General features: G+C 51.1%; 2 protein-coding genes across 3 annotated transcripts; both read right to left on the bottom strand.

Moving 5' to 3' along the window:
* Window positions 1-4,041: 4,041 nt before the first annotated feature.
* On the bottom strand, window positions 4,042-9,738 carry LOC137930297 (aquaporin-like). Its single transcript, XM_068773526.1, has 6 exons — window positions 9,380-9,738; window positions 6,862-7,115; window positions 6,576-6,785; window positions 4,913-5,104; window positions 4,757-4,837; window positions 4,042-4,320 (listed from the first exon to the last, which is right to left on the bottom strand). The coding sequence occupies exons 1-6, from the start codon at window positions 9,423-9,425 to the stop codon at window positions 4,180-4,182; spliced, it is 924 nt and encodes a 307-aa protein (XP_068629627.1). The 5' UTR covers window positions 9,426-9,738; the 3' UTR covers window positions 4,042-4,179.
* A 705-nt stretch (window positions 9,739-10,443) lies between these two features.
* On the bottom strand, window positions 10,444-15,042 carry Bap60 (Brahma-associated protein 60). Of its 2 annotated transcripts, none has more exons than XM_068773265.1 (9): window positions 14,717-15,042; window positions 12,574-12,830; window positions 12,258-12,511; window positions 12,100-12,182; window positions 11,806-11,934; window positions 11,352-11,726; window positions 11,174-11,269; window positions 10,759-10,869; window positions 10,444-10,691 (listed from the first exon to the last, which is right to left on the bottom strand). In XM_068773265.1, exons 1-9 carry the CDS (start codon window positions 14,855-14,857, stop codon window positions 10,521-10,523), a joined length of 1,617 nt encoding a protein of 538 aa, XP_068629366.1. In that variant the 5' UTR covers window positions 14,858-15,042; the 3' UTR covers window positions 10,444-10,520. The 2 variants fall into 2 exon arrangements, with proteins under 2 accessions (XP_068629366.1, XP_068629367.1); XM_068773266.1 differs by having other exon boundaries at window positions 12,574-12,827.
* Window positions 15,043-24,418: the final 9,376 nt, after the last annotated feature.

Here is a 24,418-nt window from a genome sequence, read left to right as displayed (position 1 = left end):
TCGGTCAGTTGATGCTCAGCATCGCGTCGATACGCTTTGCTGTCTCCTGATGTGCTCCTGTCCACCTTCTGCCGCGGCAATCTTATTACGTATTACTATCATATGACGCAAGATTGTGGGGGTCAGGTGCAGCCGCGGGGCAGGCGCCGGGGCCCGGGGTCAGGGGTCGGGAGCGCTTACGCAAGCGGCGATAGTGCGCGATACGCCGCTATCGGTCGTCAATAGACACGAATCGATGCGCGCTCTTCTTATTTTTGAAAACCAAAAATACGCGCGTGCGCCGCGCCTGGCAGCGCTCCAAAACAAAGTCCGCATTCGTTTTAGGCTCAGTTGTCCAGCCCGGAGTGGCGCGACGTGGCCGCGGCGGGTAACCGCAATATATAATCAAATGATATTCATCTTCCCTTTGTTTTAATCTGCCAGGAGGTCGCGCGGGCCGGGACTGTAGTTCTGTCTGAGTGTGTGCAGGCTCAGCACGCGCAGCGGCGACTCGTCAGCGCGAATCGCTCGACGGCTGCCGTGACCGCATCGAGTTCACGCGGCGGCGGCTTCAATATTCAATATTAATTAATTATTGATATTATCTCGAGCACGTGCTGCTACAAGTGCTTGCCGCAGCGCTCGAGGCCGGCGCGGCTCCTTTCTATGCGCGTTTGTGATCGGCGTAGGTCCGCTGTCGAGCAGATTGCCGCCGCCAGATTTTCACTCGACACGCGCTGCCGTCACTGTTTAATTGCAGACAATACAGATAGGTTCATAATTGGCGGATGGTTTATTGTCTAAAAATTAAATGCATTATTGTATTCAATAAAAACGTTCGCATGCGGCACGCCAAGCGCGCCCGGCTGCCGGCGGCGCGGGCCCGCGGGCGCTGGCGGCCTCGCGCTGTGTCTGTTCATAAACATTATGTTAATTATATTCAAGTTAGTTGTTACTGCGCAGTACCGGCTCGAAGCAGCACCACGACGCACTGGACTTTATCACGTTGAGCTTTAGAGCTACTTTGCTGTGGCGTTTTTTTTCACCACAAAAAGTGTAACATCAGAAAAGTGTCCGCGCGCGACACGCACGCGCCTCTTGTTTAGAGCCGGCGACACGTAGCGGCGCGGTAATGCGCGCGCCGTGCCCGCGTGCCCGCGTGCCCACGTGCGCGCCCACCCGCGCGGCGCCACTTGCTGTGTGTAATCAGTTGCCTCGCGCACACATCGGCCCGGTCTACTAAATACGAGATGAAAAGGAACCGAGGTTACCCATTATTTCCCATCTACCTGTGTTAATATTATAAACCTTTCCGAAACGTTGCAGAAGGACAGGTTTGGAAATAATTAAAGCAAATTAATTTCTGGCTTGCACGTTGCCGCCTGAAGACAGCGGGCGGCTGAAAGAACCGCACGTTTCTCTTTGGGCGACTTGTGTCTAAGGAATAAATGTGTAAGGAAATATCAACAAATTGAACGAAGTGGGAACTGAAGACGAAATTGGCGCGCTGAACTGCAGAGCGGTCGCGCTGCGAGTACCGCTCTGCACAGGCAATGCTCCGGCTGACACGATCGCAGCCAATTACGTGCAGGGTACAAAGAGGAAACTCCATAAAGCGCCTGCAAGCCGCGTGCGACGCCGCCGCCGGCTGCGCGCCTACCTCGCTCCTTTGTGTACAAATTACTTTTCAAAATATTCCGTCATCGCTTCAATGTCGTTTACATTTACTTTTGCAGTTGGCTTCGCTGTTTGGTTAAGGGGAGCATGTGCCGTTAATAGACTGTTGATGGTAGGTGAAAGAAAACAGCAACTCGGCAACAGAAGAAGAATATATTTACTTAATTAAAACGGGTAGTGGGCAGAAGGCCTGGTCTGATTTTGCATCGCAGCTCGGTGCTCCACTGATGGTGGTGGTAGCCAGCCGCACGATCTCGCAGCACTGGTCAGGCGGCAGCAAGTCGAGAGCAGGGAGCGCCGGTAGTTCACAGGATGTGTTGCTTCCGGTGCAAGGTGATATAAATTCAACCTCAATGATGGTAGGGTTTTTTTTTGTATAAAACTCGCTCCTGTGAATAAATGTCACAGTTATGATATACATATATAAATTTATGTAAAAATTGCTCCGCTGACAGTAAACCTCGAGATGGCTAGCGACGAAGGAAGGAAAGAAGCCGAAAGCAGTTGATGTGATTGTTTACTGCCAGAACGGAGTTACAAAATGTAAAGCATGTAAAACAAAAATAGGAGAGATAAACAGATTGAAAAGTAATAATGAATACATAATGATGGAACTATGGACATAGACAAAATGTTGAGCTCTAACTTATAGATAAAGGCTACTTAATATTAATGTCTTTGTAATATTTGTTCAACACTTACCCCTTTGGGGTGCGAAGCGATATAGAGGTTGTGGCGTGAATTAAATGATGCCCAGAAAATGAAAAGGACCAAAACGTAAATTCTTATTGGGCCCGGCGCGTGAGACGTCACGTAGCTGGTGAACGCGACCGAGGCCAGGGTTCTTCTCCCGGGCAATGTTGTAAACTGCTGTGGCTGGTGCGCGAGCGCATTGTAATATTTGTTATAAAAACAAAGATCCGTTTCCACGACCCCACGCCACTTGAGATGTACCGTTCCCCGTCAAGGGTTGAACAATTTTTTGCTGTATTGCGATTTATGAGATGTTTGTCGTGTTTATATATGTTTTGATTAAAATTTCAACTAAGATTTATGGGACGTTAACTCGCAACGTTACAAGCGGCGGCGGCTCGGGGCCCCGTTGCAGCGTGGCGGTGATGCATCACATATCAACCTGTTTTGGAGCAGCTTCCGCGCAGAGGTGACGCGATGCGCGGGCGGGCGAGCGCGGGTCAGACGTCGCTTCGCGGAAAGGTCAAGTTATGACGACTTAGGACATTACATAACGAACTAATCGACTGTATCTTGCCGCAGAAGCATCTAGACGGGACCGGCGCGTCCCGTCTACAAGCTTGTCTTCGATAGCGAGGCGGGTATCGCTTTATTTCGGCCGGGCAACGCGCTCCGTGCCCGCAGGCCAACCAGCGTGACCCCGGCTGCAGCTCTACCCACACGGCGAGACTTGTACAAATATGTAAATAATAAAAAAGCTTGCACGGACACGATAAAGGAAGTGCGTGAATGCAAATTATGAACAATACAACTTAATATACTCCTATACATACATATTTTTAGTTGTAAGACTTGTGATAAATTTTGTGCAATATTTTATTAAGATTTCCGATCGGCGCGCGTTGTCTCGGTCGGTAGTGCTGCGTGAGGGCAGAGCAATGTTCCGCTGCGGGGCTGGCTAGCGGCGAGCACTCGCTTCACTATTTTCAGGCAGTCAGGTCGTCGTTAATACGATTCATGTGAATACGACAACGGTTTTCGAGCACAATGTTGAGAATATCGCAACTGCCAGGTGACTGTTGTGAACATACAGACATAAGAACTCGCAGCAAGGACTCCGCGCGTTTCGATTTAACAGCGCTAACATCAAACTCTCGTTTATATAGCACATTGTTTTTAATTTGAATTTGTTCACATCCGCTGCGACGAGTGAATGGCGGCACACAGGCCGGACGTCGTTCCCGCGAGTGGGCGCGTGGGCGCGTGGGCTACCTCGGTTGCTCGGCCCAGTCCGTCTATAGGCAGCCGGCAGTTGTTAGCGGTTTAGTCGGAATTGCGTTTATCATTTTAATTCGAACGGACCGAACCGCTGCTTGAAGATTTGCTATTATTGAAAATTTGAAAAAAAAAATTTATAAATGACATTATTTTACATTGCGTTAAAGTGGTAAAGTGTTGAGCAGAGGGGAGGGGGCAGAAGAAACTCGAGTAAAGCAAGGAAACTAACGTTCTTAAAGCAAAAGATCAATAATAAACCGTTTTACAAAATACCTTCTATTCGATAAGTGTATTTATTTTAATAAATTTGAAATATAACACAATAACAAATGAAAAAGCCGCAGAGGCCCGCACGAACAGACGCCGCAGGGGAGCCAGCGCCAGCACCGAACCACGCGCAGTTACGGACCGCAATCTCTGCGACAGCGGGCCCCGCGTGCCAGCTGCGGGAACGTTCCGAGAGCGGCGACGGAGCCCGCAGCAGCGCACGCGGGCGTCGTCGCGGCGCATCCGCGTCGCTTATCGCGGGTCGCGGCCGTCACCTCCCGAAGATTATTTTGATTGTCCCGGGCGGGGCGCGACGCGGGGCGCGGGGTCCAGGCCGCGCGCGGGCGCTGAGGGCGGCGCGCGCCACACGCAGCGGTAGAGCACGGCTCCGCACAGCGCCCCGCACAGCGGCCCCACGCAGTACACCTGCGCACACAGCGACAATATCAAGCAGCGTCGCCAGCTACACCTGCACTAGCATCCTGCACGCGGCTACGTAACATAAGGGCATGTAGGTGTTCGCCCTGCGAGATGAAGTGTGGCAAACTGTTTACTGAGTGTCCGCTCAGATACTTTAGTGATTCATGATGTCTACATGAACCTGCACGGCGAAAAATACAATGTAATAACGGACGCCGGGTATCGCCTGGATACGAGCAGGTCATTGGTCGCGGCCCGACGCCTTGGCGCAGTGACTCGAGGTCATCGTACTGGTGCCAGAGTCGCGCGGCGTCAATCGTCTGCGCGAACATAACCGTATAATGAGCTATGACCAAAAGCACATTTAGAGCCGCGGTGCAAAACGAAACGACAATCGCATGTGGTTTTGTGGAGGACGATGTTGGTGAGGCAGGCTACTCACCCACTGCGCGTTCCAGTCGCCGCTGAAGAGCGCGGGCGCCAGGCTGCGCGCCGGGTTGATACTCGCGCCCGTCAGATCGCCCTGAAAACGCAACAGATGTCGTTATGCAACAGGTCGTGCGCGGCGTAAGCGACGGCAGGTGGCGGCGACGCTGACCGCGGCGAGCGTGAGCGCGGCGACGGTGAGCCCGACGCGCAGCGGCCACGAGTCGAGCAGGCGGCGGTTGCGCGCGTCCCACGCCGCGCAGTTCACCAGCGCCAGCACCGCGCCCAGCAGCGCCTCCACGCACGCCGCCTGTAACACCACACGCTCGCTAACTATGCAATAACTAACGAACAAGCTCTGGAACTTGACAAACAGACACGAGTCGCTTATACAGATTACAGTAAGGCATTTAATAGAATCGATCATGTGATCCTGTTGCATGAGCTTCATAAATCAGTGTAGAAGGGAACCGGTTCAGGTGGTTCCGCGAGGCGCGCTGTTGGGGCCGCCATTACTTGCAACTTGAGGCGGTATAAACGACATTGCCTCGTGCCTGGTTCCGTCGTATTGTTTTGCAGATGACATGAAAACGCTTTACACCGCATTATCCCTTGGCCGCACATCCGCGCTCCAGGCTCAGTTAGCTCGACTCTATTTTCCTAAAACAAACTTGAATGATGAATGAATCCTTTAAAATGCTCTGTCATTTCATTTACTAGGAAGCGTGTGGGTTTGACATCGAACTACATACTGGAAGGTGAAATTCTACCAAGTTGTACTGATGTTGGACGCCCGGGTGTTCTCCAGGGCTGATCACTCCATCATGATAAACGTTTTGATTTTATCGTTTTTTTATAGATTTTGTAGTTTAACAAGGCGCCTGAAGCGTTTGGGTTCATAATACGTGTTTCTCAATGTTTGTCGAAAGTACTTTTGCGTAGGCGCTTTTGTAAGAAGTCATTTGCAACCCAGATCTCCGATACGGAACCCTTACTACTGCAAGTGCTGCTCCACGCGGAATACGATTTATTAAATATCCTCGCACACCAATAACTTCCACGTGACTTGAAAAACTGTCGGAAATTGTGCCGAAAATTACACTCGCTACAGCTTGCACATGGAATAACTGCAGCAGACGGTTTATTATTTTTAAAAATAATTAAAATATCCATCGATCGGCGCGGGGTCTCTGTGAAGGAGCAATAACTTCGATGGACACCATTGCAGGCAGCGCGACGCAGCTCCTCTGACGGCCGGCGTTCATTCGTTAAGGTGTCTAACCCTAAATGTTTTACGATAACGACTACAAATTTACTTCACTTTTTATTTGTAACCAATTGTAATGCTATTGCATTACTTCTGTAGCCTGACCTACCAACGCTACTTCGACGGGGTTAAGTCACGTAAGGTCTTCAGCTCCCCGTGACGGCAACCCCGTGTCCCGCGCCCGCAAGTAAAACATCAGCAGCAGCGACCTGCACACCTGCGCAACTCTCGCACTCGCTTAACATTCAACGTTCCCAAACTCCTCACGACACACACGGCCCGCATTGAAATTATCACGCTGTTCGATTTTACTAAGGATCTGTCACACTGTACAAGTCAACATCTACAATCCTAGTTCGATTATACCAAAGCAGGAGAAAATATCCCATACACCTGACACTGTTATTGATAATTTTTTTTGAAAACACTGCGAAATATTTTATTTTTCGGTCTGGGGCACTGCGGCGCCTGTCCGGAACATTTGCTGTTAAGCATTGTGAAGGCGCTGTAGCCGGAATGATAAGTTAAAGATGCGAGGCCGCGACCGAAGTGGACAAAGACTGCGTACCTGCGCGTGCGGGAGCGCCGGCGCGGGGCGCGTGCAGCAGGCGGCGGCGGCGCCGGGCCGCAGCGCCTGCAGTGCGGCGCCGCCCGCCAGCGCGCCCGCCGCCTGCGCCGCCGCCAGAGCCGCGCCGCGCGCCGCCCCAACGCGCCCCGCCACCGTCGCCGCCAGCGTCACCGCCGGGTTCATCATGGCGCCCGACACCTGGTCGAAGCACTACAACAGACGCCAGCCCGTTAGCGCGTCCGCTCCACTGCAAACGTTGCGAAACACGCACCGCGCCGACACGCACCTGCACGAGCGCCGCGACTAGCAGCCCGGAAGCGAGCGCGCGCTGCAGCAGCGGCGCGTCGGCGCTGCCAGGCAGGCACGTCAGCAGCACCAGCAGCGCCGTGCACACCGCCTCCGCCGCCGCCGCGCGCCACAGCTCGGCGCGCGAGCCGCGCACGCCACGCCCCGCGCCGCACGCGCACACGCTGCACAGGTACTGCTCCTCGGCCTCCGACTCTGCGTACACACATTGCTTTGAACCGCACGACTCGACCACTGAAAATAAAAAAAAAATACTTTTAACAACCTCATCATCGCCGCCGCCACATTGGCGAATCTTCATCTTCCCTGTAAGGTCTTCTGCGCTCCCCGTACACCACCTTCCGGTCGAAGTTATATTATTATCGGCCGGTCACAAGTCGCCATATCTCAGTTCCAAAAGAAACAAAATGGCTGTACAATGATATTTCCCGCAATGTTTGGTCATTTTCGGATGACCGAGTAAAAACTTATGTGTATATCTTACCATCGCCTAAATTACAACAGAATGGAAAAAAACTTGTGTCATTCCTAAAAAAGTGAACACGACACACATTATTAACTTGGAGTACCTACTCGTATGATAATAAAAACTACTTTTCCTTTAAAATTCTATAACTGTTAGTTTCAACTGTGGCCACAGAATATAACATATTGTCACGATATTCCGTTCCTGTCTGCAAAATATCTAAAGTAGAGCGTGTTGGACCGCACATGGTCGGCAAAATGACATTCACAAATATGTTTTAATTCTCTTATCGGTTCCCAGGTCGGGAAAACGGGAAAACTAGTTTAACTTTTGAGATTAACTTTTCTACCTTTAGTCCTTTTATATCCTTTTTAACGCGTTTAGCTTTGAAATTGTTTTAGTCTGAATGTACTGATCCCCTAGCCTTGTCCGGGTGTGATTTTTTGGTCAATTTCGCAGTAGTATGCAACAGACAACAGGTCATTGTGGCGACCCTTGGACGCGGCCTGTGCCTTGCAGTGGGCGTTTATCTACAGACGCGATGTTGTTGTTTCAATTGGACAGCACCTTTAAAAAGGTAATGTCTGGCATGTCATTAGTAGGCGTTAACCATTCAAATATCTTTACACATGTGCGTCAAATTGCATCTCGTTCCCATTCATCAGGACATCCGCCAGGTCCACTTCTTCTGGGTTTCTTTTAGAAAAGCCATTTTATCAAGAATAACCTTGATTTTTTTTAATAAAACTATTGATCCCCCCGGAATTTTTGTCCCTAAATTGAACTGAGCTCCGACAGCCGGCTCTTCATCATGTTGTGCTCGTTACTTCGACATTGAATTCTTCAACAGCAGTTAGGTGGGTGTTGGTGGTGGAGCCAATGAACTTTGTGACATCGTCGTAAGCGACCGCGACATCGGCATCTTGTGAAAGCACCGGATGCGCTACCAGGACATCTCCAGCTGTTGATATGATCCATGTTTGCAAATGGGGAATCCGCCACTGCCTAGACAGAGCTGATCCCTTAAGAGGAATTACACGATCCTCTCCATGTTTCACACTTTCTAAGGTTCCTGCCATTTAATAGATTTAACCGCTTTGTCCCAAACCTTATCTCAGCCAGAGTTTAGATGGCGGCAATGGTTTGCCAAACAGGAGATTCAAAGCGACATCTGCCATATTATTACCGCGCCGGTCACCCAGGCCTAAATAGCAACAATTTTTGGTACTGGAAGCCGCACATTTTTGTTCATTTTTATTTGGGTCTTTGAACTTGAATGTTGGTTACTTTGAATTCGTCGGAAAGTAGACAAGAAAGGAGAACATGGACGTCACTGCTGGAAAGGTTCATTAATTTTATATTTAGTGCAACGGTCGCGTGCGACAAGACGTTCCACCATAAACGTCCTTTTGTGAAAATCCGTCGTTATTTATTATGATATTTCGCTACCGTTCAGGTGGCGACGCCGCCCGCGAGCTGTTTGCACGAGATACCCGCACACGGCGCCGTTATCGCGGACTGATAATGCTCGCGGAGACGTCTTGTAAACCTGGAGTGCTGTAGTGTCACGGCCGGCGGATTCGCTGCGTAAATATTACAAACGTGACGCGCGCGCGCACACCGCCCGAGAGGTATAGGTACGTATCTCGACAATATTTACACCGACGAGGTTATCTTAGATAATAAGTAATAAAATAATCAGTAATTAAACGACGATATGATTTTACAAAATAATAATTACAATTCTCGACTCGACTTTCGCGAGTGTAAACCACTGACCTGCAGTGCCCACGGCTGCAGGTGCGGTGGGCGCTGCGCAATTGCATCCTGCGTCATGGTGGCCATCGTTTTTCAAAACATGGCATAGTTAATTCGTATCTATGCTTCTAAAATGAAAAGAAAAGCATCGTTGAATTGCTGCAGCGAGCAATCGCACCCTCGGTTTAGCTATCGGTATACAGCTGTCGAAGGTGCGTGTCGGCCTCTGTGCCGTCCCGATCACCACAATGAATTCCAGAAGGGGTGTACTCACGGTGGACGGGGCGCGCCGCCGCCGCGGGCTGCTGCAGGTGCGCCATGGCCGGCGGGGGCGCTGCGCGCGGGTGCGTGCGCTGCGACGTTTCCGCGTCGTCTGTTTGCGGAGCGCCGCGCGGCCAATTCGCACTCGCCGTGTACGGCGGCGGATGACGCGCGCGCTAATTAGGTGACTCTTTGCTTAATATTATCCAGCACACAATAACCCAATCGGCGCGCTGTCGGCAGCGACGCGTGAGACTGTCGCGGTCCTCGGCGGCCTCGTGCATTATATAGCCAAAAGGACAAAATTTGAAGTACGCGTCAGCCGGTGACCGCGCGGCGCGGGGGCGCCTTTGCTGAGCGAGCGTCGTTGCCGAGGCGCACGTTTCTAAAACTTGGTGCGCGACTGTCGACTGCACGCCGCCGCCCGCGCAGCGGCTTGCGGCGCGATCGGAGCTCTGCCGAGGATGTGTATTCGGATGGACACGCGGAGACGTGTGCGGTAGAAAAATACCAATATATATCGTTTACGTGTGGGATACCACTTAGGGGGAAAAAAGCTTCAACATGTGAACGCGCCACTGTGCCCACGAGCGGGCAGTGTATGAAAAGCATAAATAATTCAACGTCGACAAAACCATTGCCCCCGCTGGGCGCGGTAAGTCCCGTCGCACGTGTGACGCAGGCTTCGTGGCGCGCCGTATCTTGATATATTGCGGGCAGTAAATCCTTTTAACGTGATGTACACACTGCGCCTCCAACATTACTTCGCGGATTAACGAATACAGATTAAATTTTGATAAGAATAGCGATCAATAATGAGCATCACAGATTTATTATCAGATAGCACGGCGATTAGAAGATAACCGATACATGCTGGCCAGGCAGGCCTATGTTTTACATGAAATTTAGTAAATCACATTGGATGCCTTTTTTTCCTTTCAAACCAACCAACCTCCACCGAGGGTTAGCACGCGCTCGTCGGGGAAAGAAGTGGTCTAGCGGTTGCAACCGAATTTGTTATGTAATATAGGATACTGCGAAGTGGTTGTGTGCGTTTGAAATAAAACAACGTTGCATGGTTATACAAAGATATATTGGCGCGCGGTGGTGACGGCGGTGTTGCTGGTGGTGCAGGAAGTGCGGGGCGCGCGCCGCTACAGGCGTGCGAGGTGCGCGTGCGGGTGCGGCGCGGCCAGGTCGAGGTCGCGGCGGCGCGCGGCCAGGCGCGCGTGCAGGTAGCGCGCCACGCCCTCGCCCGCCCAAGCCTGGGCGTAGAATGCGCCGCGTCGCTCCTCCTCGGGGTTGCCGGCGCCGCCCGACAGCGTCTGCGCACAAGAGGCGGTGTGAGCAGGCCGTACGCCGGCGGTCGAGCGCGCGCGCTAACCTACTCACCTTCAGGTCTCGCGACTGGCTGACGAGCCACTTCTGGATGAACTGCTGCGGGTCCTTGCTGAAGCTCAAGAAGAACTCGCGGTTGGTTTTCAGCTGGTTAATGGTGTCCACCTGCAATATGCGGCTCGATTGATAATGCGTCCCCGTGAGTTATTTGTTGTGAGACGACCTCATCAAGTCTTGAGCTAACGGTCGGTCTGCGTCAAGTACCCTGCCCACCACACGCGCGGGATCTCCGCCCGCTGTCCACTGGGACTGCAGTTGGGATCCGCACCGCACTCGAGAGCACAGTATGTGCGGCGACGCGTACGTGTGATGGAGAAGGTTCCTATCCACATCAGTATTTCAAAGTTTACATTGAATTTAGCAAAACCGTGTAGAGTCGTCCGTCCGCAAGTGTACGCGTCCAACTTACAGTTTCGTGTATTTTAGCGTCGAGACCCTGGATCTCCTGCTGGTTGGCTGTGCTCAGCAGGAAACTGTTCATCTGCGTTTTCAGAGTGTCATCCACCTGCAAGGTAAGCGACGGTACAGTAGGGGAAGTGTTAGGAGGTGTTGATATGTGTGCGCGCGGGTGCGAGTGAAGGCGATACCTCGACGTCGATGTCGTAACAGGCCGTCTGCTTGGCGTCGTGCGGCGGCTCCACGGCGATAACGTGGTTGATGACGATGGGGTCGGGCGCGTGCAGCAGCGCGCCCAGCCGCGCGGGCACCTCGGCCAGCTTGACGCGCGCGCATCCAAAGATCTGCTCGAGGTACTTGTCGCACACCACGTACTCGCGCTCGTGCGGGTCCTGCAACCTGTGCGTCTTCACGTACTGCCACAGCGCGTTCACGATGACGGGGCGCGCTTGCGTATGCACGCCCAGCAGCCGCGCCAGCCGCTGGTCCAGCTTGAACTGCAGCGGTTGGTAGTCCAGTAGCAGCAGGATGGTGCACCGCACGTTCTTATAGCCAGGCCGCTTCACCTGCGCAAGGATGCACACGTCAGCGCTCGTCTCGCCTCTCGCTTCGCCTGTACCCCCACCCCTCAGGCCTGCCACCTACCTGGAACCCGTCCGTCTCCTGCGTGGTAAGCGTGCGGTGCCATTCTACCAGGTGGTTGTCGGGCCCGTATAGCTCCTTATCGAGTTCTATCACCAACGACTTGAAGAAAGATGAGAATTTGCGCTTCACCTGTTACAATGCAAGAAACGGTAATTGATCGACATCGTGCCGCAAGCAACCGGGCGTCGTAATCGCTGCAGCACCGTGCAATTTCACTAATTATTATGATTGCTATTCAATTATATAAGGACGAATTAGGAAATTATAAAACTAGTAGCTGCTGACGCGGCGCACCTTGTTGGGGTCGTTCTTGGAGTCGTCGAGCAGGCGGCCCTCGACGCGCAGCTCCCACGAGGCGAGCGCGTTGTCGCCCTGCCCTGCAAGTGCAACAGCGCGCCGTTATACACACAACGCTCCGAGCTAGCGTTCAGCAAGTGACGCCGGCACCTTACCCGGGTAAAAAGTGTTCGAAATGAAGATGCGAAGTTTGCGCTTCTGCTTCATGGGCCGCTTGAGCGCCTCTTGTATGTCCAGGCGCTTGCGGTGGATGGTGGCGTCCAGCTTGCGCTCGAACGCCAGCAAGTCCATGTAGGCCTGCGACTCGGGCACCAGGTCCCGCACTTTCTGTGGTAGGATCTTGTCGGCGAGGCGTTTCTTGCGCTTGGCGGGCGCTGCCCCGGTCGCCGCGCCCGCTGCGTACCCCTCCCTGTGGACACGGGGCGATTAGCGGCGCGCTTGGGGCGGAAGCGCCGCGCGCGCGCTACTTACTGGGCATACATCTGCGGCTTGTGCGGCGGCGGCAGTTGCGAGCGCGCGTCGGGGGCGCGCTTGGCTGCAGCGGGCGGCGCACGCGGCGCCGGCGCGAATCCGCCCGCGTACGGAGCGCGCGGCGCCGCGCCCGCTGCCGCCGCAGCACTTGCGCCTCCTGCGCCCGCTCCCACGCCGCCCACTGCACCTACTGCGCCTACGCCGCCCACTGCGCCCACGCCGCCCACTGCGCCCGGAAACGACGGCCGCTGCTGCTGCTATAACCAAATCTCACACTGTATCGCGCAACAAGTCTGCTATTACACATACAAATCATTGGCATTTTCACTTCCATAGTTCTTTAACATTTCATTAAAAAAAATTCAAAATTCAAGATATAAAACTCAAACTTAAATATGGCTTTGTTTCTCATTTTTTATGTCACTATTGCAAATCTAGAGAACTTTGATAAGTGAATCTGTACATTTTTTAAAGTAAACCTTTGGCAGTTGCACAGAACCTGGGAAGGTCCAAGTTCCTGCAATTTATTTTTAAATATGTTATGTAGGGTACTCTGAAATCAATTTAAATTATATACTCATAACATTGTAAAGAGAATTTAAAACATTTATTACTTGTTGTGTACCACAGATAACAGAATGCCCCAACAACCTGCAGAATCAGCAGAGTATAGTTAACCATGAGGCATTTAGATTGACCACAGCACCCATAAACAATCACATCAACATCTGCTTGTCAAGAAAGTACACAGTTAAACACCATTTGAACAATCAACTGCTGATCTAATCAAGTCAAGGATACAACCCCTAACAAATATGGCACTGAGCAATGCACAGAAATATCTTGTCATAGATTCCACCGCAGCATTTTAAGACAGACTTGTTGTTCACTAATGAAAAAACAATTAAGAAGCATTTGGTTGTATAATGTTAGATTATGTTTAACTTTGTGCAATAAAAGTTTATTTATTTAAGCACTACACCTAAAAATAGTATGCCAAAGATTTAGCTCCGATGGTGTTTCAACAAATTGGTAATACCAACATTGCTATTATAATTTTGGCAATTACTATGCACTTTCAATACAAGATACTTTCAGATACCTTGTTGTGACAGATACCATCGCTGTGGCAATTTATGCAATGTGGCTCTCTTTTTGAGTCAACATTTATACCATCCAAAAAGACCAACATATCCGTGTTTCCTCTCAATATAACAACTTTGCAAAATGTGTCTACCCTACAATAATCAATGCTTCACATTTATACATTTTTATAAAGCAGTTGTACTGATAAGTATCATGATTCTAACCTCAATCGGAATGTCTGGACATAAACCGTGTCCAAAGATTTTTTAATAAGACTGGCTGGAAGCAGTCTGCATCCAGTATTTTCAAACCACAATAGCAATGCCATCAGCCCACCTTGTAAGTGAATGTCTTAGGAAAAGACATGTGGATTCAATTCTATAGGTGTTAATAACCAAGCTATATTTAAAATTGAGAGATATGAAATATACTATGGGTGAAAAGCATAAAGCAAATCTCATCAGTGATGTTATTACATAATTATACATCTCATACTTATGGTATAGCATAGTAAACATTTTTAATACTTGGATTGTGAAAGTGTGTTTGTCTGTTCAGATTTTTAGGGTAAGCCTTAAAATAAAGATTAGAACAATATCAACAACTATGAAGGACATGTAATAAGAGGTTTCATACACACAACTATTTTTATCATGACCAGATTCAGGTGATTTGACTTTAAAGAATCAGGAAAACCTAGCTGACACACCTCATTCAGTCAGTACCATACGACGGCTAATGTTTTGTTAAATAAAAGCAAAAGCTACACATTAGAAGTGTGATTGCATTTAGGTCTTAATTTCTCCGACTCCTGAAACGTTTAGTAACAAATTTTTAAGACAAAAATTGTCTAACATTACACCGCAGCAGTTGTTTTTAGGCTGTCTGATAGTTGAAAAGAAAAGTTCGTCACTTTACATAATTTGTGCAGTTAGTTCTTAGTTGCCGTTAAGCAAGTTTTAAATGTATATACGGAAAGTTGCACTTATGGTACATCGTGCTAGTTTTGTATTTAGAGTTAGTTTTTCTGTGTACACAAAAAAAAATAATGATGTACTGGAAAGTTAGGCCCTGCGTAGGGTCTCTGTTGCATGGGCGAGCCCGGCGGCTGCGCGGGCCCGGGGTAGCGCTGCTGCGGCGGCAAGGGCCCGGGCGGCGGCGCCTGGTTCGGCGCGCCGGCGGGGAAGCGTTGCGCCATCTTGCACTTGTACCGACGCTCGGAGAGAAGGCGATTTAGTTCATTGTATACAAGTCACACATGAAAATAAACAACCGTTATACGTTACACATCCCACGCAAAGTATTTATATTAGAAACTAAGCAATTGTATCGTAAGTATGTGACATTTAACTCGTTTTGACAAATCAAGATGACAAATTGTTAAGTAGAAATGCAATGTAACATAAACAACATGGATGTCTATGACTCCATGTTCTTTATGGCCTAACTACAATACAATACAAAGTTCTAGATTAGATAGCAATAAACTAAATTAAATTAATATAAACTTGAATATCACTGTTTTTAACTTTTTTATTAACGAAGTTTGTCTTCGTATATGTTCCGGTGTTTTAATGCCTAGGCATTGTTATTGCTTTTGAGGGCGATAGTATTCAAACGGATTTTTATCATAGCGTGTTAAAAATAATACGAAAACATTCCATTTTAAGAAGATAATTTGTTAAAATATTTTACAGTGTTATTTCGAAAAGGTAATCGACGCTACTGTAACTACGACATCTACTGAAGAATATGAGCAACAAACAAGCTGCATGCGTGCAGAATAAATAGAAGAATTGTTCTCGCTAGATGGCAGCAGTCGCTTTTATATTTTAAAGTAAGTATTCAAAAAATAATTCAATAGATAATGGAATGATGAAACATTCGCATGACACAAATAATATAAGCAATATGTATATTTCTATCATTAAGATCATTCATTCACATCAGACATTAAAAGTATATAAAAAAGTTTCTAAAGTTACATGCGTTGAAAAAGTAATGAACTCAATAACGGTATCCTCGCGGCAAACGTGGGGCTTTGGATTCGCGGTGTGCCGAGTATCAGCGAGCGTTCGTCCGCAGGGATCGTTAACTATTGAGTAAAATATCTTAGTAATTGTCGCAGCAACCGTTTCGATGGGGGTTGCACGTCGTCTCTCACAGTTCCTCGGCAGTTCCTCTCTTCGAGTCACTGCGAACGCATTGATTCAGCAAGGACTCCTTGAGGGCCATCATTTAACTTTCTATAGCATAAAGTATAATAAAGGCAACGCTTGATTTAAAGCCCCTGGCGAGTTTGTTGAGAAGTGATTTCTTTATTTGAACAAAAGACTTTGAGCTGTAGATATGTTATCTACAGCTCTTCAATTTATTTTCGACGTATAATTTATTAATTAAAAATAGTCTTATTAAATTACGGGCTATTAACAAGTTTACGTTTATATTATTGTATTAGGATACAAATACTTCTATTGTCAAATCATAGACATTGACTATAAAAAAATTGCGTTAAACACCTCCTCACCGAAAGAAAGGTGTTGCTTACAAATACGGTTATGGTTCTACTCGCTTAATATCAACTCAATATCACTATTTTGTTGACAAAATCTTTTTTATTGTTAATCGATGTATTAGATACAAGTATGGGTGGATTATGACGCCTGGCTTTGCATGGTACGTTAGGTTTTGTTTTAAGTAGAGAGGGGCAATCGATATCTCCATCAATTATTTTTAAAAATAATGAAATTAAGGCCATATTTTTCGGATTTACAGTTAGTGGCACTATGACATTTTTGACATAATTTCAGATGTCTTAGTTGTTGCAATAGAGTGGATTCTGTATTGGAGATGTGGGTTCTAAATGACGCTTTAGAAAAGTTCAGTAAAGTACTCTAAGAGCCTTTGCAGCTGAAACATTCAGAAATGCGCCTTGTAGAACCAAAAGATTCAAAAGCCTTTTGCTAATTAAATCTGCATGCTCATTAAACACGAGTTCTCTGTCCAGGATGATACAGCGGTTAAATGTTGATATCGCCTACAACAGTAAACTACGAAGACGAATCTCGAGGCAATCACGTTTAATTATGTAGATTACAAATGCAACGGACCTGGTAGCGAGTCCTGCGTACTTTTGACCCGACTCACACTGCTGCCCGAGCGACATTTGCCGACCGCGCGGGTGCGAAGCGGCAAAGCGCTGAGGGCGCTTAGCATAAAACCTCTTTACAGCAAGGAAGCTCGAGGTCTCCCAGCGCGGGCTCGGCTCGGGTCGCTGCGGACTGTGTTTTCATCGGATTTAGATAGATCAGATCGCTTACGCTCCTTGTGTGACTTTCTTGGGACCCAATAAGCATGGCAGTTGGCAAGTGGTGTCACTCGTCGACATTACCCGTTAATCGTTCACAAGGGCGCTTGAGGGCGCTTGAGGGGGCGGAAACTCGTCACGGTCCGTTGCTGTTACATAGGTAACATTCCTATCTATTACTCTTGGGAAAGTGCTACCGCTGAGAAAAAAAGTGGCGGACGAAACTCTAATATAGAAGACCTGAAATGATCGAGGGTTGGCGACCCCTGTGATACACGAGCCGATCTCGATTCGTCCTCGCGGCGCACGTCTGGACACCTGCGATCAACGGGTTTGTGTGTTGAGTAAATGCAATATTAAGATAAAACCGGCCGACACCGGCTCATGGCAGCGACACAAGGCTGGCTGCGGGCGGCGGGCGGCGGGCGGCTGGTCCGCTGCGACGCGGTCATGCGCCGCGCGTCTTCAGTTCGTCGTTCTTGTGCAGCTCGTGAGCTACGCGTCCCCGGCTGGAGAGACACTCGGCTTCAGTCGGCTCGCAACTGGAGCTACGGGTCCGGTCGTTTGGACTGCAGTACTACGGGGACCAGAAGTCCGCCTACTGCATGAGTGGTAGGTACTGGTGTGCTAGTCAATGGATAATCGTCACGTATATTCCCTCCATCGATCCTTCCGCGTACTCGACCCTAAAAGCTTGGCGGCTTGCAGGCGGTTTGTCAGTAAAACAAACAGCCAAGCCCATGCCCCCGCGCGTCTCCGCGAGCCTGGCACTCCCGCACGCACACATGTGCGAGATCGATGGCTTTGTTCAGTTCGGAGCTGTCCGCTGTGTTTTACTCGCGCAATTATAGTTGTAATATACAGCTGCGAATAACAAAACGCAGTCGGAGCTCTTCGGAGTCTTCCAACGGTCAAGTACGAAATGTTTACGAAGCATCCGCAAGGCGCGCCCGCGGGCTGCCGATGGCGCAGCTCGCGTTACCGGCTTCGCACAGACGTCGCCGCGATATGCATTCATTTTATTGTATATTAGGTAATTGTTTGCCGAAGAAACCTGGACCTCAAGCTTTTTCATCGGCGTACAGTTCTGATGCAAAAAGATGTTTAATAATTTGTGAAGTGACCCAATGCGTTGCTAACAAGCGACATAGGCGTCCTCTCGGGCGAAACGATAAGCACTTGCTCCAGTCTCGCGGCCGGCCTGTGCAAGGGACACGGAAAAGACATGGCCGCGGCTGAGTCGGTGCGATGAGATCCCACGCGGTGTGATGTTTTAATGAGTTGCACAGCCATCAATGGCGTTGAAATAATCACTGAGCTGTAGGCAAACTCAGAAGCGGTAACGAGGTGTACTTAAGCGTGTTGACTTTGAATATGTAGCGGCTGTTCGTGCGTCGGCGACATGGGCGACATGAGCGCGCCCGTCGCAGCGCCGGGCGGCTGCAGCGCGCGGGGACGCGGCCGAGTCCGGCGTTATCGCGGACCCGCTGGAATATTACGGACTCGCTGATAAGTGGTGGCGCGGGGCGCGGGCGGCGGGGCGGCGGCGGGGGCGGGGACGGGGCGTGGGGCGTGCCCGCGCCACGCTCCCGCGCCGTCGCCAGTACACGTCGCGCGCTCGCCGCGTCCGCACGCTTGTGGCGCTTCGTGGTTCTCCGCCAGTTCGCTCGACGTTCGCAAGCCGGAGTGACGGTTCGCATCTTACCGGGCAGCATTAGAGTCGTTTCGTTATTTTCTAATACTGTCAGGTAAAGATGTCGTCCGCGCTCCACGTTCTACAAATGCAGCAGTTGGCGAGGAATTCGGGCCGGTCGGAACCGGTCGCCCGGTTATATTTACCGGGCGCAGCGCCGCACCGCGTTGCGTCACGGCGCTCGTGCCGCGCACGCACCGCAAGCGCAGTGCGCACGCACCGCACACGCACCCGGCGCGCAGGTATGCCGCCGCGGCCGGGAGCCGCGCGGGCGGCGCCACGTGTCGCGGCGCGGGCGCAGGCGCTCGCGGGCCGCGCGGGCCGCATGTTTAATTCAGGAGCTCGTGTGTCTAGAGATGCGGTGCATTATTCATGAGTGTGTGGAAAGTTTCAACTTTTCGAATATTAAGATGTAGGTCAAGATTGAGCGTCTCCGGCGGCGCCGTGCTGCGTCGAGCGGCGTGCGGCGGGAGAAAGCCGCACCGGCGTCCGCTTTCCAATCGAGTGCTTATCGGCGGCAGCGGGTGCGGCAGCGGGCGGGACCGGTTCTCGGCCCCGCAGGTGCCGGTGCTGCGCAGCGCTTCTATTTCGGGAGTCGTTGACCGCGGCGCGTCGCCGCGCGTATTTTCAGGCGGTGACGTCACGCCGGCCCGGGAGTGCCGCCGTATTAATAAGCCGGGGGCGCGGCGCAGCGGCGCGCTGCCGCCGACACGGTCACCCGCACTTCTCGGCGACGACTAGGCACTCGGCGGTTGAAATCGCACTCTCGCACATTGGTCTTTGCGACGGAAATTCCCTTTACTTTGCTTTTTGTCCGGCTCCGCCCGGAGCAGCAGCTGTACGCTGTGTATAAGGTTCTGAAAGACAGATTGCACACTAACCAACCTAACGGTCCAAATCGCTACAGACACATACACATGAAACATACATTTCAAGCCAGCCCCGAGCGCTTTCTTATGAGCGGATTCGATTACCTCCCCGGTCGTGCTGTTACTGCGGTCAGCAAGTTTCGGCAGTGCTGTCGAGCTGTGCGGAGACTATCAAATGAATGAGTAAAAAACGCGGCAAGCGCTCTTGCAAAAGCAATAAGCTCAGTGCCACAACACACGACGTTGTCTCTAATTAAACCCCAATGTCACTTCTCAATACCAGTTGAAACTCACAGCAAAAAGTAATGTTTCCTTTCTGTTATGACTTAGTTTACTTTCTTACTCCTAGGGATATTCCCAGATTGTACAAATTGGTGACGCCGTGAGCTTTTCTCCCAGCAAGGAGGTAATAGAGGAAGTTAATATAATCGAGTGGTGCTGTCGCCCCGCATCGCCTGTCTTCAGCGAAATTGCTCGCGTCCCGGACGCGCCCGCTGCACGCACTTCTGCGGCGCGGGGGCAGCTCGGGGCGCGCGCTCTGTGCAGTCCCTGGGCGTTCAGTTCGCGGCGCCGGCGCCGGCACATTCATGAGAGAGATCGTTCGTACCCCGCCGCGGCGACACTTTCATCGTAAAGCGTTTGCTTGATTGTTATTATATTGTTAGGTGTCGTGATGCCCCACATAAATCTCCAAGTCACCTGTTGTCATTAATTTTTTTTTGTGTGAGTGTTGGGAGGCGCCAGCTCGGCAGACGGCGCGGGATCGCGAGGCGCGGGCGGCCGTGGTCGTGCAGCTCGGCGCACCGCGTCCCGTGCAAAAGACATCAACGAGGCTCCGCCGCGTGGCCTTCCGCAGTGTTTCTTGTCAGCGCAGTTTCTCAGCATTCGGTAAGGAGCCGAGGAAGAGGTGGAGGAGTTTATTCAAGAGCAGGGCATGCGGCCGTCCGTCCAACCGCACACGGGACCGAAGCGACGAGGGAGTGAGTTGGCGCCCCCACCGGCATCCCGGTAAGCGGGTAAGTGTTGCTTGACACAAATTAACAGCAACGGTTAGGTAATCAAAGTTGTCGTGCACGCGAGATGCACGTGTCACGTGCCGCAAGCTCCGTAGTTTCATTAGAGACGCTAGTCAACGGCGGGAGCGTGCCGCGATGGAGTCGGTTCGGCCTTTGATGCGGGGTTGTGACGACCAGCCGATGGACGCGCACTGCGAGGCATAACCCTCCTACAAAGAGCGCGACGATGCCCGGCCCCGAGCTGTCCGCGTGCGGGAACTTTCCGTCACCTTTGCTATGCCGTCGGTCTGCCTGTTGGGGGACCTACCCACTTCCCAATTTAAATTAGACGCCATCTTACATTATTTTAATATTAAAAAAATATTAGAGTTAGTAGGTAGGTAGCAAATGAAATTGATACAACTTTGTAGTGTAGAATTGTTGGTGCAATGTACAGGGTAATTGGATATGCGAAGCTTTTGCGTCTATTTCCCATCGCCTGTGCAAAGTGATCATTCTGAAATACATTACTTTTATTTATTTTTCTGTTCAAATGATGCATATTAAAGACACGTAATAAATAAAAATTAATATTATTAGGCCGTAATTCGAATTTTTTACCATGTAATTACTACAACTATTATTTCTGGAACCATTAATTTTCGTGCAGTGTGTACCGTATACTAATTGACAGCAACTGAGGTATCGTTCACTCCCGTAAAGCTGTACTCCAATCGCTGATGAACCTGTAAAATATAGAAGCTAATAGAAAAGTTTCGCAGATGCGAATGCGTACAATTTAGCAATACCCTTGCAAAGCCCAAGTAAATATACTACATTACTACTACATATCTTTTCATGACACGCGTCCGCTTGCTATGGCAGCCCGCTTTACAGAGCAGCAGCGCTCTGCCGACTCTGTCCTCGCATTTCTAACGGTGCTGCCGGCCTATTAAAAATAATGCTGGAATTTGACCGGTTGGTGATCGGACTTGTTATCGCTGGCACGACGGAACAGATGTCGCCTGGCAACACTGATCGGCGGCGCACGCCTTCCATAGAGGACATGGTCAGCGGCGCGGAGGAGGCGGCCGGCAAGGCTTCGGCCCCGGCGACGTCATTAATGCGCAGGCACCGGTCGCGCCGCATTATTTTTAGTCTTGCGATAGATGTGTGCGTGTGTGTCGCGATAGCGCGTGTGTGCGTGCTACTTGCGCCTACACTAAAAATGCGTGTTGGTTAGCTTATGAAAGTTTCTTGATATGGATCCCAACGCACTCGTGGCCGCAAATCCGCCCAGCAGCATTGTGCGCCTGGACAGAAGGGACGCTGTCGCAATAGGGTGCGATGGCGAGTTTTCGAGCGGTGCTCCGGCCTGTAGTTGGCTCTACCGCACGTGCTATGAGAAGCCAGTTTCACTTTTCTCTCATTCCATTAAAAATTGACAGAGCCGACAAGAACTTCAATTCCGGGCTTTCAAGGAAATGTCAGTAACGAAAGAAACAGGTAGTGTACATCTTGCCGCCAATAAACCCGCAGATGTGTGTTTTCCGTCGTCTCCAGCGACCCTGCGCGAATGCCCTCGAGTTTTTCCAGTCATTTGTTCGAGGTTGTGCCCGTGGTGCCGGATACGTAACTAACTCCAGCGGAGCTCTGATTCCTAATCGCTCTAGTTTTGAGAGACCATCCATTATTATTTGGTTAATGTCACTCGGCAACGGATGGGCAAAGAAAACACGGACGAAATGACATCTGGCCTGCAGCTTGTGATTCGGAGGGTGATGTCCTTCTGTCTCAGGAACGGGCGTTTTGAATGTTTGTCGACGCGCGTGGGCTCGGATCGATAAGTAAAAACTGAGGACAGGTTGCGTCGAGTGCCAGCTTCGGAGCTTGAGTTCCGAAAGAAAGAAGAAGCATCCCAGCACGACGGGCCCTCCCCCACGTTGCGCTGCGTTCGGTCAACTCTCCAATTTAGTTGGTTAAGTTTCGAGTTCTCGAGCCCCTTATTGCAAAGGAAGCTAGCGTCGTGCCGCCTGCGACCTTCAAGTCCAGTGTACCATCCCGATTGCAAATCTGCGACGTGATCACGTAATCACGTGGCATTAAACTAAAATATTGCAGGCCACAGAATTCTACCTAAATGGGAGAGGGAGGCCTTAGTAGCTCTAGCAAAGTGAAGCTCGGTGACGCTGTCAATATGAATGTGCAATTAACATTTGTCATGACTAAAGAAATGAGTTAGGGAAGTATATGTACGAGGGGCGCGCAAATTGACGCGGCGTCAATATTGTCGCGGCGCTCGTTAGTGGTGGGTGTCGGGGGGCGGGCGGCGCACAACTGTTGATTCAGCGCCGCCGGCCGATAGCTGTATCGCGCGGCTCGCGCCTGATAACGCGGCGCGCGGCGGCGCGCGGCGGCGTGAACTTTGCGCGCTCGAGGAACGTCGCCGGAATGAACGCCTGTTCACTCCTCAGCATGGACCGCCTCGCCCGCGAGAACACAGCTGGCATTTGTTAACAAAAAGCATGCATGTTGCTGACCCGAGAGCTACCCGGATCGAACTCGGATAGACGGTAGCACACGAGCTCGCCTCACACTGGCCCGCTCCGCTGCAATGCACGGCCACTAAATTAATGTAATCACTAACTGGTTGCCGGGTGTCGCAATAAAAGTTAACGTCACGCGGCGCCGCGTGCCCGCCCGCCGTTGGTTAGTGAATTGTCCATTAAAACATGGCAACGGCGGGCCTGCGCGCCTATGTTCAGTCAGGACCCGTACTCCACCTACCGAAATTGGCCTGTGCATCGAGAGAGAATGTGTTAATAAACTCGGCTATTTGTTAAAAGACAACCGCGCGCCGCGGGGCGCTCCGGCGCGGACGTACTTTTTGTGCGAAGTCATTACAAACGAATTACATTTGGCTTATCGTTGGTTATCGCGCGGACGGTAGTCCGGCGATAAGCGCTGCCTCGCCGATAGCGGATCTAGAGCTGCTGCCTGTTAGTCCCTGATAACGGTTACGGCTCCCGGTTCTGCGGCGACCAGTCAGGTGTCCCCGCGAGCCGCGACGATCAAGCGTACACGGCCGCGCAGCCGACGTAACAACAGAAGCCGTCGCCCTAAACTTGTTTACCCGCGCGGGCGGCGCTGCCCGAGTCGACCGCGCCCGGCAAACATTGCGCTGGCGAACTAGCGCGATCGCATAAACAGATTTGCTACGCAAGAGTTATTGCAGGGAATAGCTATCTCCTCTTGAATATGTACCGTTTGGACTCGCACTTGTTATTTTGGGTAAAGTAATTACTCAAGGTGCAAAGCTCGCCAAGCTTGGCGATTGTTGAGTGAAGTGGTAACGTCACGGAATCGTCGTCGCTGACGTGGTGCTCGTCCCTCGCGAATGTTCAGCCAAGAGCGCGGACTACCAAGACCCGGAGCCGCAGTCCCCACGCGCGGAGCATGCGCGGAGTGCAGCTTGTGGCGGTGCGCGTCCGCGGGCCGTGCGCGCGGCGAGCGACGGCCGCTCATTAAAATGCAAACAGCGTTACGCTCGCGCACCCTCGCCGGGCAACGTGTCCGCGCAAGCGCAGCCCGGAACTGGAGCTGCGCGCCTCCCTTCGACGCCGCACCAATACCGTTGGAGCATTTTATAAGCTGAACTCGCGGATTCGGTGCCTACGAACTCTTGGGTCGGACGAAGCTGCGCTGGCCGCACGGGTCGCCCGCGCCGAGCGGCCGCAGCTCACGGACGCGAGCACCACACGCGTGCCTCACGCACGTGCACCGCGCACGTGCACTGCGCTTAAAGTTCAGTTTGCAGGCGGATGCGGTCGGACAGCTTAAGGAAAATATAGGATATAAACTCGAGCGGCATACCTACGAGTTGACGTCGCGTTCG

The sequence above is a fragment of the Battus philenor genome, unplaced genomic scaffold (assembly GCF_028537555.1).
Source record: "Battus philenor isolate CCGP_79_NKW_IND1 unplaced genomic scaffold, ilBatPhil1.0.hap1 SCAF_6, whole genome shotgun sequence".
Taxonomy (NCBI): Eukaryota; Metazoa; Arthropoda; class Insecta; order Lepidoptera; family Papilionidae; genus Battus; species Battus philenor.
Note: the sequence above shows the minus strand (reverse complement) of the source record. Positions and strands in the feature narration are given on the sequence as shown.